General features: G+C 35.2%; 1 protein-coding gene across 5 annotated transcripts in view; it reads left to right on the top strand.

Moving 5' to 3' along the window:
* Nucleotides 1-15,681, top strand: part of TRPM7 (transient receptor potential cation channel subfamily M member 7) — a 114,773-nt gene that overhangs the window by 66,329 nt on the left and 32,763 nt on the right. For 4 of the 5 annotated variants that reach the window (XR_003681778.2, XM_024133795.3, XM_024133799.3 and 1 more), the window contains exons 20-23: nt 5,240-5,368; nt 6,855-7,133; nt 13,039-13,213; nt 15,125-15,251. Coding sequence is in view for 4 of the 5 variants with exons in the window: in XM_024133795.3 (XP_023989563.2) it covers nt 5,240-5,368; nt 6,855-7,133; nt 13,039-13,213; nt 15,125-15,251 (710 nt within the window). In the remaining variant the exon portion in view is untranslated. The remainder of the gene's footprint in view (nt 1-5,239; nt 5,369-6,854; nt 7,134-13,038; nt 13,214-15,124; nt 15,252-15,681) is intronic. The other variant, XM_024133816.3, reaches the window with a different exon arrangement.

A 15,681-nucleotide genomic window follows, 5' to 3' on the forward strand; every position in this document is an offset into this window, starting at 1 on the left:
CGGTACACAGGCCTCTCACTGTTGTGGCCTCTCCCGTTGCGGAGCACAGGCTCCGGACACGCAGGCCCAGCGGCCATGGCTCACGGGCCCAGCCGCTCTGCGGCATGCAGACCGGAGCACGAACCCATGTCCCCTGCATCAGCAGGCGGACTTTCAACCACTGCGCCACCAGGGAAGCCCCAACAAACAAATTTTTTAAGTGTTTTAACTTTAGATTATTTTCTGTAATATTCTCAATTAGAGTAATGCCAGAAAAGTTATTGACTTTAATGCTTTCTACTGTGTATTCGGATATTTATTTAGATTTGATTTTTGATTAAGTACTTTCACATTTTTTTTCATCATTCAAGTTTCTTTCCACTGTGAACTCTTCAGGTATTTTCTGAAGTATATATTGAGGGCTGATGTCTTTCATCACTTATTACATTTGTAGGGTTTCTCTCCACTATGGATTCTCTGATGTTGAGCGAGGTAACAGCCCTGGTTGAAGGCTTTGTCACCTTCTCTACATTTGTATGTTTTTTGCTATTATGTTTTTTTTCTACTTTCTCTACTGTTATTTTCTGATGTTTTTGAGAGCAAGTTAAAGGCTTTGCCACATTTGCTACATTTGTAAGGTTTCTTTCCAGTATGAGATCTCTGCTGAATAAGATATGAATGCTGATTAAAGGTACTGCCACATTCTGTACTTTTGTAAGGCTTCTCTGCAGTGTGAATTATGTGATGCTGCTTAAGATTTGAGCCCTGGGTAAAGGCTTTGCCACATTCTTTACATTTGTATAGTTTCTCCCCAGTATGAATTCTCTGATGTTGAGTAAGTTTTGAGCACTATTTGAAGGCTTTTCCACAGTCTTTACATTTATAAAGTTTCCCTCCAGTATGAATTTTCCTTTGTCTACTTAGATTTAATGATTGATTAAAGACTTTCCTACATTTATTACACTTGTAATGTTCCTCTCTAGTAAGAATACTCTGATGTTGAGTAAGTTGATATTGAAGACTGATTAAAACCTTTATCACATTCACTACATTTGTAAGTCTTCTCTACAATATGAATCCTCTTATATGTCGTAATATTTGAGCTTTGATAAAAGACATTCCTGTATTTATTACTTTTAGAATGGTTTTCTGAAAATTCAGTGCCCTGATGTTTTATAAGGCTTGAGTCTCAGTCAAAGTTATTGTCTGATTCAATGCAGGGATAGCTTGTTGCTCCATTATAAATGCTGTTGTAGTTATTGAAAAATAGAGCTCTTGGTTAAGACCTTACACAGTTTATTGCAGTTTAAATTTCCAAGTCGACAACTTTCATGTTTTCCCAGCAGCATTTTTTGGAATAAATCTTCTGTGCCTACTTTGTGGTCATCAAAATCTAGGTGTCATAAGAAGACATAGCTGGGTATGTGGCTACTGTCTCCATTCCCTTCACATCCTAGAGATCCTTCTTTTGCTCCAAAAAGGTGACCAGGTCCCTATAGTTCTCTAACATCTGTCCCTGTACAATTCCTATTGATCAAAGTCCAGTCATTCCCACTCCTCTTGAGAGAAATCTATGGCCACATCTTGGAATGTCAGCAGCCCCTGAGAAGCTGCCATTTCCTCCTGTTCTTCCTCCTGCTCTGGGTTGTTTTTTCATCAATATTATGTTGAAGAAACACATCAGCATCTTGAGAATATACCTTCAAAGGTGTTAGCACATCTCCCTCACCAGCTCCTACCCACAAGCCGAACTTTCAAAGTTGACTTTGAAATGCTGAAAAGGCCAATCTCTCCCATCCTTTGTCTCAGGAGAAATACAGGAATAACCAGCTCCTGGCCTTTAAAAATGCTTTGCTGAAAGAAACCCTTTCAGGAGTTTGGGTTTTGCGGGGCATGAGCCACCGGTCTCCTTGCATTGCCCTGCAGTAAACCTTTCTCTGCTCCAGACTCCAACATTTAGGTATTATTTGTCTGGGGCTGCGGCCGCAGTGGGTGCCCGCCCCCCACCCCCGGTTTGGGGCACCCCCTCCACTACCCCCCTAGGGGTGGGGCCGTGCATTCTGCTCCCTCCCCCAAGTGACTGAGGGTGGAGCGGCCCCGCCCGTAATGGAGCTGGAGCCGGAGCCCAGGTCCCCGCAGAGCCAGCAAAATGTTTTTAAAAGGTAGGCTTTAAGGGTACCTTTGGTTTAGAGTCCATACTAATCTTGATATAACTTAGATCACTGGAAATCCATTTTCCACTTAAAAGAACAATACGTTCTCTGATACACAATTCTAATTTCTTCGTGCTTTTGGATTTTGCAGATAATGTTAAAATTTTGGAAATAAACCTTTTTGCGGTGTTAGTTGATGGTGAAAAGTAATCTAGATCATTCATATAGTTTTATTTTTCAGTGATATCATAGCTTATTTCTTTAATCATAGTACATGTTTGGTTATCTGTCACATAATTGGTTTTTCCCTTGCCAGTGGAAGAACAAATTTTACTACCATGTTAAAGAGCATACATGTCCATAGAGGAGTGGACTCCATCTGAGAAACACATGAGATTGGTGCCTACTTTTATCCAGGGGCCGAGTGAATGAAGTTTTTACTCCCCTTCCCAGGAAAACTTTTAAGTTGTTTTTGGTTTTGGTTGTCATGTTTGTTGTGTTTCATTTTCATCATTATCAGGCTTTTTTTGAATTGCCAAAGTATGCAAATGTTAATTCTCTATTAGCTTTATGCTAATATGAACTTTTGAGAATTTGTTCCTTCAACCATTGCTTTCTTACCTACACACATGCCCATTAACCTGAGACTAATTCATTACGTTTCCCTCCCAATACAAAAATTTTCTTTCTCCATCTTGTTCAGATGTTAAAATTGTAAATCTGAATTACCTAATATAATCCCCAAATTCTGTCTCCACTAATGGAAATAATATAGGTTTCATATGTTTGCATTCATATGAACAACTATTTAAAAATGGACAATTCAGGTGGCTCTAGGAATTTCTTTTTTCTTTCTTTGCTTATTGCAGTTTACTTCTCTACCCCGCCATAGCTCAAATCAAAGATATGGCTTATTAAAACTGGTAGAGGCAAGGAAAACGATGAGAGAATTCTCAGCCACAATTGTTCAAGGGTCAGAGAGTCTGGGTTTTCCTCTGAAATGAAATGACTCTTCAGATGTTATTATATATTGTTCCTTATCATCTCCTTATAACCTTTCTTGTTAAGAGTCTCAAAGGTGGGATGTTCTCTTACCTAGGGAGAATGTTTTCCATATTTGTTTACATTTCTTGGGATTCAACCTCAGTGATTGGGAGCTAAGAAAATATTGGGTTGGCCAAAAAATTTGTTGGATCTTTTCTGTAAGATGGCTCTAGTAGCGCTTAGTTGTTTTTAACTTCATTCGAAACAATTTTGTTAGACTGTATTGAGACAGCTGTCATATCAGCGTGCATTTAAAAACTTATCAAAATTGGTGAATTTTTGTGTAGCCATTTTAATATTGAAGACGGAAGAAAAAAAGCAACATTTTCAGCATATTATGTTTTATTGTTTCAAGAAAGGTAAAAACACAACTGAAATGCAAAAAAAGATTTGTGCAGTGTATGGAGAAGGTGCTGTGACTGATTGAACATGTCAAAAGTGGTTTGCTGGGGCTTCCCTGGTGGCGCAGTGGTTGCGCGTCCGCCTGCCGGTGCAGGGGAACCGGGTTCGCGCCCCGGTCTGGGAGGATCCCACGTGCCGCGGAGCGGCTGGGCCCGTGAGCCATGGCCGCTGGGCTTGCGCGTCCGGAGCCTGTGCTCCGCAACGGGAGAGGCCACGGCAGAGGGAGGCCCGCATACCACAAAAAAAAAAAAAAAAAAAAAAAAAGTGGTTTGCGAAGTTTCATGCTGGAGATTTCTCGCTGGACAATGCTCCGTGGTTGGGTAGACCAGTTGAAGTTGATAGTGATCAAATCAAGACGTCGAGAACAATCAACGTTATACCACATGGGAGATAGCCGACATATTCAAAATATCCAAATCAAGCGTTGAAAATCATTTGCACCAGCTTGGTTATGTTAATCACTTTGATGTTTGGGTTCCACATAAGTGAAAAAAATCTTCTTGACCATATTTCCGCATGCGATTCCTTACTTAAACGTAGTGAAAACATTCCGTTTTTAAAACAAATTGTGACGGGCAATGAAAAGTGGATACTGTACAATAATGTGGAACGGAAAAGATCATGGGGCAAGTGAAATGAACTACTACCAACCACACCAAAGGCTGGTCTTCATCCAAAGAAGGCAATGTTGTGTATATGGTGGGATTGGAAGGGAGTCCTCTATTATGAGCTCCTTCCAGAAAACCAAACAATTAATTCCAACAAGTACTGCTCCCAGTTAGACCAACTGAAAGCAGCACTCAGTGAAAAGCTTCTAGAATTAGTCCACAGAAAATGCATAATCTTCCATCAGGATACCACAAGACCGCATGTTTCTTTGATGACCAGGCAAGAACTGTTATGGCTTGGCGGAGTAGTTCTCATTCATCCGCCGTATTCACCAGACATTGCACATTCGGATTTCCATTTATTTTGGTCTTTGCAAACTTCTCTTAATGGAAAAAAATTTCCATTCCCTGGAAGACTGTAAAAGGCATCTGGAACAGTTCTTTGCTCAAATATATAAAAATTTTGGGAAGATGGAATTATGAAGTTGCCTGAAAAATGGCAGAAGGTAGTGGAACAAAAGGGTGACTACGTTGTTCAGTAAAGTTCTTGGTGAAAATGAAAAATATGTCTTTTATTTTTACCTAAAAACCGAAGGAATTTTTGGCTAATCCAATACCAGTTGTCTTTCTTAGGAATACTACTTGGTTGGGGGAATGAGGAACCACATAGTATGTGTTTCTTGATGATGGTGATGAAGTTCTATAGCATGATACTTGAGGTATAATATTAGTTAAGTGAAATTATGTGGACTATACTGAGAACATAAACCTGGTATTATAAAATTCTTCCTATGAGAAGTACTAAAAAGTCAACTAAAGTCTAGAATAACACACTTTTACTTTGGGGACCATTTATAAGTGGTTGATTGATAAATGCAATGTCTGCATGGAAGAAGAGTTACTTCTGAAACTTTTTTAATGATTGAAGCTGGGAGATACTTCATAGGGGCTCATTTCGTCTCTTTTTTTGTGTATGCTTGGAAATTTTCATAGTAAAGAAATTGTATTTTATAATAAATTTTATTCATATCTTATATTTTCTTTTTTTGTTAGTTGGCATACTTAGGATTTCTGATGCTTTATACATTTGTGGTTCTTGTACAAATGGAACAATTACCTTCAGTTCAAGAATGGATTGTTATTGCTTATATTTTTACCTATGCTATTGAGAAAGTCCGTGAGGTATGTCTTTAGTTTTTCTACCAGTAACTTAGTGTATATATGGAGGGTGTTATGTTTTGTTTTGGTTATGTGTGTGGTTATGTGTTATTCATACCCACACACTTAACCATGATGTAGGTGGGTATATTCATATACCCACCTACATCACCCAGTAGGTGATGATGTTATTGAAGTATAGATTGTTTGGTTTTGCTGTTCTAAAAGTGATGGCCAAAGAATAAAGATTGTGTTGTTAATTTTGTCACAATTACAAAGATAATGATTTGTCTCAAAAAATAGATTTGTTTTTGTTTTATTTCCTCAACATTCATATTTATATTCTTTGCCATTCTCAAAAAGTATTAAATATACATATAGCCAATCAGGTAGATAAATTATAAGTATATTCTTACTTTGCTCTTAGGTTGTACTGCTCTAGAGTGTACTGTATTGCCCATTGAATTATCGTTTAGATTTAGATCCCTATGTCCCTGTGTCTATCAGAGTTTTCAGTTTAAAATTGTAAATTTTCTAATATCCTGATTTTGGAAAAAAAGGTTTTAAAAAAATTTTTATACTTTCTGTTTAATCTAGTACCTGTATAAATGTTGTTTTATAACACAGTTGTTTAAATACATATGAATTATTTCATGTCTGTACTTTACATTTAGAGAATACATGAAATTGCAAAAATAGAAGGCATTGCACTTCCCTCCCACTTAGGTATAATAGGAATTTAATAGCTTATGCATTTTAAATGCCTTTGAGTGCCACAGCCCATATGTTTATGAAATCTGTTGTTTTACTAACATGTTTGAAGAAATTAAGCTGTTAAATTGTGAAAGCAAGTTGAAAATAATTTTTTTATTCATAAAACAGTTCTGCAAGGATTTATTAGATAGTAATAAAAGTGATTGCCTCTAGTGGGAAGGAGAATTAGTTGGCTAGGGGTGAAGAGTGGAAGGGAGACTTTTCAGTATTTACTTTTGATACACTGTGATTTTGAAGCTGTAAATGTATTACCATTCCCCACAAAAAATTTAAAATATTTTTTATATTAAAGAGCTAAGTATAGCTACTTAAACCATTGAGTTGTTTACTTTTTGCAAATAAGGCACCTTTGGAAGATCCTACCTGGATATCCTAGTGTTGTTTCAGTGAAAAATAAAACAACTTTTGACGAGTATCTCACATTCCAAGTCTAGAGAATTGTGTTCTAATCCAGCATTTTCAGTGTCTTAGTTGGATGACCTTGGTTGAGCAGGTCATTTATTTGTGGGTCTTTTTTTTTCTTTTTTTCCCCCTATATATAGAGAATGAGGAAAAGCGGTATCTGTCTTTGATATCTTATTGAATTGTTTTGGTGATCAAATGCCAAGACAGTCAAAATACTTTGAAATATTAAATGATATATAAAATTCTGCTATGACAGTATAATTGAATTCTGGTATGTGTTTTAATAGGAAGAAAGTGATGAAACCTTTTTTTTTTTTTTTTAAACCTGTAGATCTTTATGTCTGAAGCTGGAAAAATAAGCCAGAAGATTAAAGTGTGGTTTAGTGATTACTTCAATATCAGTGATACAATTGCCATAATTTCTTTCTTCATTGGATTTGGACTAAGATTTGGAGCAAAATGGAACTTTGAGAATGCATATGATAATCATGTTTTTGTGGCTGGAAGATTAATTTACTGTCTTAACATAATATTTTGGTATGTGCGTTTGCTAGATTTTCTAGCTGTAAATCAACAGGCAGGACCTTATGTAATGATGATTGGAAAAATGGTAAGTTGAGAGGTGTCTGATAATACTCATGGGTTTATTGATATTTTTTCTTAAAATCATAAAAATATGTTTTTAATATAGTTTTACTTGAACCAGAGAATGATAGTTCATGTTTATTTGCCTCATATTACAAATAGACCCATTCCTAAGTATATTAGCTTTTTAAAAATTTTTATTTATTTATTTATTTATGGCTGGCTGGCTGGCTGGCTAAGTTGGGTCTTTGTTGCTGCGCGTGGTCTCTCTCTAGTTGCAGTGAGTGGGGGCTACTCTTCGTTGCGGTGTGCGGGCTTCTCATTGCGGTGGCTTCTCTTGTTGCAGAGCACGGGCTCTAGGCGCACGGGCTTCAGTAGTTGTGGCATGCGGGCTCAGTGGTTGTGGCTCGTGGGCTGCAGAGTGCAGGCTTAGTAGTTGTGGCTCACAGGCTTCGTTGCTCCATGGCATGTGGGATCTTCCTGGACCAGGGCTTGAACCTGTGTCCCCTGCATTGGCAGGCGGATTCTTAACCACTGTGCCACCAGGAATGCCCAGGATACTAACTTCTGAAGAAAATATTTGATGGGATAAAGTTAGGAAACCTTATTTTATTTGTTTTCTCTTGAAATACTTTAATTTTTAAATGTTACTTGCTAGGGCTATTTGAAAAATACGAACTTGCCAACTCCAATCTATGAGTTTCTTTTCATCTTTACTACCGCTACCCTAAACCCAATCTGTCATCATCTGGCACTGGCAGTAGTATAGTAATCTGTTTACTCACAAGCACTCTGGCCTGTCTTCAATCTATATTATAGCTAGAGTAATATTTCAAAATGCAAATCTGAATATGTCATTTCTCCTTCTTAAAAAAAATCTCTTAATTTTGCATTACTGCTAGAAATCAGTGTACTTAATGAAACCCATAAGCCTTGTCCAATTTGACTGTTGCTTTCCTTCCTTTCTTCTTCCCTGCTTCCCTTCTTCTCTCCCTCCCTCCCTTTAAATTTTGAGATAGTTACAGATTAACATGCAGTTGTAAGAAATAATACAGAGCGATTCTGTGTACTCTTTACCTAGTTTCCTCCAGTAGTAGCATCTTCCTTGCTTTCTTAAGTCTCACCTCTTACCATTTTTGACCTCTTATTTGTGTTCTAGTCCCACAAACCTTTGTCTTTTTCCTTTAACACAGCCCCTATCAGAGAACCAAGAATAGCTCAGGTTCTTTCTGTGTAAAATGATCACCCTCATCTACACGCATATCCTTAGCTTTTTTCATTAATTAACTTAGTTTTGTCCTCCAGATCTTGGCTTCAACATGTTTTTTTTTTCAGGGAAGCTTTTTTGATCTTTTTCAACTAGATCAAGTTTATTTGCTGTATAATTTTATGGGACCCATGTTTTTCCCTTCAGAATATTTATCTGTGTGTAACTGTATTTTAAACTACATTCTTATTGTATTATTTATATTCTCCTCTAGACTTTAAATTCCTTGGAGTAGGAACCTTGTCTGGTGTTGGTCACCTTTATATCTCTAGTATCTCAGTACTTATCACTTTAGTAGATTTCTCCTTAGTAAATATTTGTTGGTTGGGTGGATAAAGCCATTTCAAGTAGGAAAAAAAACAACATAAAAATACTGAACATTAATTGTATTTTCATAGGTTTGTGGTTAAGATTTTTTTCTCTTATTTTTATATCCTCAGCAGCAGATTTATAAATTTAAAAAACTGTAATTGTTCACCAAGTAGTTTTTAATGTTTATTATATTCTCACTGCTATGCAAGACAATGCAGATTGGTTATTAGGATATTGTCCCTGAACTTTGTGAAACCACATTTCTCTTTTTTGACTTTATCAGTCCTGTAGTTATTTTTAGCAGTTGCATAATCTAGCTTGAGGGGCCTATCCTACATAAAGTATTTAGGAAATTATATGAGATATTAGTAAACTATCAATGTGGTTTATTGATTAAGTTAATGAGTAGGGGATATAGGGATTCATGGAAAGAGAGAAATTTCTGGAGGTTTTTGTTAAAGCAGTGGAATCTGAGCCATTCTTCGAAAGCTTGAGAGAGATGGGAGTAAAAAGGAACAGCCTGACTGGAAATTTTTTTGTGATAAGGTATAGTTTGTCAGCAAATTGGATAGACAGGTTGTAGTAGCTTGGAGTATATAGAAGATTGACAACTAGGACTTTAGAGAAGAAAAACCATTGAAGAGTTTTCCCCCCAATTTTTGATTTTTCTTTACCGTAAAAGAAGTAGGTTGACATTTCTCTGTCTTTCCTTATCATCTTGGAGTGACTTTTCAGTGTATAGATATTGAAAGCAGCTAGTCAGATTGTTCATTATCATGATTTTCAACCAGTGGGACAGTCTGAAAAAGTCTCACAAGGGTTCCTCATGCTCAATTCCAACCTACCACACTAATCTTGTCCTTTATTAATGCACTTTGCAAGATAATGCTAACTAAACAAATACCGTGTTTATGTCTTTAGGTACCTCTTTCCTCCTATCTTTACTGATCCAGACTGTTTTTAAAATTTATATCCAGAACACCTAATCTATTCCTGATTATAATATGCCCAATATTTTGCTCTTTCCCATAGGCTTAACCAACTGGCAGGTTTTGTTTTATAAATACAGATGTCAGGTTTAATGTGCAATTTTTTATGCACTGAGCTGAAAAAGTCTAAAATGTACTGGGCCTACTCCTGCCATAAATTTGGGCCTACTCCTGCCATAAATTACTTTCAGTTTTCAGTTGAAAAAGGCAAACTCTGTTATGCTTCTGTTGCTTTTGTGAAAGTAACTTTTCTTTCCTATTCTAAAATCACTATTCATTGTAGAAAATTTTAGCAAGTGCAGACAAACTACCCTCCAGAGACATCCAGTATTAACAGTTTGATGTATACCTTTCCATCCTTCAAGACATATATATGAATACGTGTGTTTATTTGTGTCAAACTTCACACGAATAAATGTATATAATAGTTTTATCGAAATGGGCTCATTCTGTGTATACTGTTTCTCAGTTCTTTTTAAAATTGGTCTTCTAGATTAAATTTATCTTTTAAGTAACCCCACTAGCTCACAGGATTATCAGCATTGCTTTGCATCATGAAGAAAAAATTTTTACATTTTTTGAATACAGAGTTTCATTATTATACTTGATTTTCCACACTACACATTTTCTCTCTAGGAGAGTGTATCCTACTCTCCCCAGTTAAGAATTACTGGTTTATTATTTGTCACATCAAAGAAGTACTTATTATTCATCCATTTTGCATTCTTTCATGAAGTAGTGGTATTTCCAGGAAAAGTTAGGGGAGTTAAGGTTTTGGGGGAGGAACTGGTTTTAGCCTAACGTCTTAGGGGAAAAAACCACTCTAGCTCTCATTGTCTACCAGGTTATTTAGTGACTTAGTGTTATTGGGTTAATTTAATGGTGCTTTACAGTAAATGGAAGGTGCAGGAAGTATAAAAGTGAACAATCTTAATAACAGATGGAGATGGGAAAAGTAAGGAAGCCAAGAGAAAGTGGAGCTGTCTGGATTTCCATCTGAATCTTACCTCTAATGTATTCCCATCACTCCCACCGGGTCTCCCATCCCAATAATAGGGAGCTGAAATATATATTTCATTTTCTTCTTTACCTTTGATCTTCTTTAGAACCACCTTCCACCAGGATTATGTCTTTTCCCTTGTCAACCATTTATTTATCATATCATTATCTTTTTTCTCCTAGTGCCATCTTCCCTTTCTACCTCCTTCAGTACTCTCAGATGGTTAATGTTCTAATTATCTGCTTAAAGTAGATGCTGCAGAGTATAAGAAATCCTTCATTAAAGTATACCTTTAATGAATAAAGGAGATGAATTTTATAGTATGTAGTAGATTCCTAGAGTAACTTAACATTTTTTAATCATTGGGTATCTGTTATATGGTATGCATTATACTAAGCTGAGACTACAAAGATGAATAAGATGTGGTCCAGATCCTCATGGAATTCACAGTCTAGTATATAAGACAAGCATGTGAGCAGATAGAGAAAGATATGGTAAACTGTTTTGTGAAGACAAAGCTTTCACAAGGAACATGGTATTTGAAAAAAGTTTAGAAAATAGGTAGGAATTTTTCCTGAGCAGGGAATTTCTAATCAGGGAAAACAGCTTCATATCTTTCATAAAGATATGAAAGATTAAAGTAGAAGAAATCTTCACATTTGACATCTTTAATAGAGATCAGACTAATGAAAATTACATGGTAAATGCTGAACTTGTCCTACTCACTCCATATACCTATACATTCAAGCTAGGAACCCTCATTTTAGATATAAGAAATGGGATATTTCAGATATTTTAATTAGTTATATTTAGATCAAATATAAGGAAGATTGTCAAATAGGCTTTATGCGAAAGGTATGAAATCCAGAGACCTCTGAATCATCAGCCAACAAACCTTGAATAATTTTAGAATATTTCAGGTTTGGGTTTTGATTTGAATTTTTGAGTTGGGCTTTTTCTTTACTTAATTTGGATTCCAAATTACAGCAAATGCCGTGAATAATGTTTTGATGAATTATTTGCCTTTTAAAAATCTTTTATCCCAAGATTTTGTTTATTGAAAACACATATTCTCTTAGTAGTTCTCTTAAGTGGTCAAATAAGGCATTATTTAACCATTTTACAAAGAAAAAAACTGAATCTTGGGGGGGTGTATGGGATTTTTTTATTGTAAGTCACAGGGACTCAACTCTAACTTAATTAAAAAAATTTATTGGCAGATCTAACAATTTTAAAGGTAAAGGATCAAGACTAAATGATTATATATAAATAAATATTTTATAATTTCTCCATCTAGTCTAGACTTACTGTCCTCTTTACTTTTCACAGCCCTGCCTTCCATTTCTACTCTCACTATATACTTGTTCAAAACATATGAAAATGTCTTAGTAATTTCTTTTAGATTGATTTATTACTGCAATTATTGTTAGTTCATAGTAGATTAAAGTATAGATTTATTGTAAATGTAGTCTCTTGATCTCCATGGGATTTTCCCCTTAGATTATTATTTGTGGATGAATATTATTACATATTACTAGAGTGACACTACATTCACTTTCTTAGATGTAAGTGCTGAACACTTGTACACATAAATAAGTGGATAGAAATTGAAGTTTCATTATAGCATTTCATTTAATTCTTTGAATTCCTGAGTAATGATGTCAAAATTCACATTGTGATTTAGCAATAAAAATTGTTTTTTAATTTATTATGTGATAGCTCAGGCTCTTTATCAATTTTGTTGAAATTAAAGAATTGCAAACTATGTGACTTGCAAAAGAATTTGTTAACCAGATACGGGTATCACTTATTTTTTCAACACCCATACTGATAATTCCATTTGTTGTTTTATTTACCTCCTAGGAGGTTTTCACAGCCCAGGAGACAAGGCACCATAGTAGGGTTCAGGATGGGTGAGAAGAATGCCTTTCTTTTGTGAATTGGGCAAAAGATACTATCAAAGGAAGGTAGAAAAGATAGTCTACCCTCCTGTATAGGAAAACAGAACAGTTTTAGGAAAGAACTCTCATGGAAATTGGTTCCCTGAATCTGCCCTTTATGTCTTTACTTCTTTAAAATCTTCATGGACATGAGATAGGCAGACTCCAGTTTCAGCCTTTGATATGGTTCATTATGTAGAAGATGCCTATGACTTACCGGATGTTACAGATCAGTTTTTACATAATTTCCTTGATGTTAAGGTTTATGTAGTGATGAGGTTTCTTGAATGCTAATGCTAGGAATAAAAAGAAACTCAAAGATTCAAGTTATCTACTGGAACATTAGAAACTGTTTTTTAAGATGAAGAATTGTCTTTGTGTTTAAATTCCCATGTATTTTAACAGTGTTCATTTTTTAACAGGTGGCCAACATGTTCTACATTGTAGTGATTATGGCTCTTGTATTACTTAGTTTTGGTGTTCCCAGAAAGGCAATACTTTATCCTCGTGAAGCACCATCTTGGACTCTTGCTAAAGACATAGTTTTTCATCCATACTGGATGATTTTTGGTGAAGTTTATGCGTATGAAATTGATGGTAAGGATTTATGTGTACAAATATATCTTTTGGTTATTTCATATTTCAAAGTCAAAATTGCATTATAGTAATATTACAAATTTTCACAAATCAAACTGTTACCAGCCTAAGTCCTCCCATAATACATTAATTAATCCCAGAAGAAACATAACAAAAATTAATTGAAAAAAAGTATTTCAGAATTTTTTTTAGCTGCAAATAATGGAATCTGGCCTAAACTGGCTTACACAATAAGGACATATGTTAGCTCACATAACAGAAAGTTCAGAGGTAGAGTGGTCTTTGGGATTTGTTAATTCATGCTAAGGACACATTCTTTTTCATCTCAGTCCTCTGTAATAAGTGTCTGATTCATACAGGTTTTCCTTTACAATTGTAAGACTCTGTCACAAGCAACAGGAGGAAGGAGACACTGTTTTCCATTGGTTCTCTTCAGAGGAAAAAGTCCCTTTCCCAGATGCCTTCTATTGAACCTATTTTTTAATCTCATTAGCTCAAATTGGCTTCAGTCTGCCTGTCTCTAAACAGGGCAAGGGTAATGGAATTACATTGATTAGTTGGATTGTATATACTCTTGAATTGTAAAATTCAACTCTGAATATATTCTCTGCATAAAGCTATTCTATTGTTTTAGTTAAAAAGGCTAGATAACTTGTGGACATAGTTGATACTGCCAACTTTCAAGGATGTTCTTCTGACCTTCACATTGAGTTATAGAATCTTTATTTTGTTAGTTTGCTCATGTTCTCTCTTGCTCTCTCTCTCTCCCATCTTACTTTACTCCTCCATCACCCCCATTCTGTGTTGCTTCTTACCCACCTATTTATAGGTGAGTAGATCAGGGGATGGTCACATAGTAGTCATCAGTTGTTATGAGATGTTGGTTAAAACAGTGAGGTTTTACCAGCCTGGTAAAATTTTGTGTTTAATGGCTTCCTGTTTAGTGTCATTTCCAGGTTTTTATTGTCTGCTTTTTCTTATGTGGCTCTAGTTTAGTTATAAAGCATTGGATATAGTTTTTTACTCTCCTGCATTCTCTTTCTTGGGTATTTGCTTCATCAAACTAATCTGAATAGAGTGGAAATAGATTCATAAAATTTTTTAGGAGTGAAAGGACCTTATGCATCAGTTTGCCCGTAAAACCATTTTATGTGAAAGGAATGACACAGCCATGATGAGAATTTCAATGATGTATATTTTTTAAATGCTTACAAAACACCAGGTGCTAAGTGTATTATAAATATTTGCATAAAACTTGTCACTAATTCAAGGTTATTTAATTCAAATCCTTGCCCTACTTGAATTTATTTTACTTTATTCCTCATAACTCTGTGGTGGGTATTAAAGCTCTTCCCTTCCTTAATTCAGCTGTGTTAATGGCTTCAGAAACATTCCAGATGAAGGCAATGAAATGCAAGGAATTCAAATCTAATCATTGTATATTTAAGAGGCACTTTAACCATTCCTTCAACCCTCCTTTGTGGCATAATAAGCTAAAGTCAGTAATCATTATATTTGTAAATTTACTATGAGTTTATCATACTCTTTTCTGGTTCAGTTATTTTTCTTATAGAAATGTGTGGCTGAATCTGGGAGTTTTACTCTTCTTAATGCTCCTCTGGCTAAACCCTACCTTGGAGGGTAGACATAATACAGAAATATATACTTCCTTGTATGGAGTAGAGTTGTAGAATAGTACCCACATCCTTCACAAAATTCTTCTTTTTTGGAATACTGTTAAGTTGGTGTTTGTATGGCTGCCTGCCCAGAAGCTTTTGCTAGAATCTGTGAAACAGATAGGTACATAATCAAAACTTCCTTCAAACAAATGTACACACATATTGACTAGAAGCAGTAATTGGTAAATTACTGTTTTAATTTTTTTTTTTTTTTTTTTTTGTCTTTCTCAAGTTTGTGCAAATGATTCCACTATCACTGAAATCTGTGGTCCTGGGACATGGTTGACTCCATTTCTTCAAGCAGTCTACCTCTTTGTACAGTATATCATTATGGTCAATCTTCTTATTGCATTTTTCAAGTAAGAATTTTATTTGGTTGCTTATTGTAATGAGATCATTTAATATATAGTTCTTTTTGAAGGAACTATACAAAATTTAAAATATAAAGATTTTATTGAGGCTTAAACTACTAAAAATTATTTTTGAAAATTACAAATAAGAAAGCATGCATTTTCAAAATCAAATTAATTCTAAATTTGAGACTCTATGTTTCAACATGCAGTTCTTTTATAAATTTAATCTTTATTTGGTATTTATTACAAGGTGGCCAGGGAATACACATGCAGTATACAAAACAGAAAGGCAAATAGAAAATTCTTCAGTAATCCCATTCTTAGTATTTTGGTATACATCCTTTTTATCTTTTATATATATGAACCACTTTTTCTTTTCAAAAATAATGTTCTTATATTTTGTATACTGTTTTTAAGCAAAACATGAATATTATCC

This window comes from Physeter macrocephalus, chromosome 11 (assembly GCF_002837175.3).
Source record: "Physeter macrocephalus isolate SW-GA chromosome 11, ASM283717v5, whole genome shotgun sequence".
NCBI lineage: Eukaryota > Metazoa > Chordata > Mammalia > Artiodactyla > Physeteridae > Physeter > Physeter macrocephalus.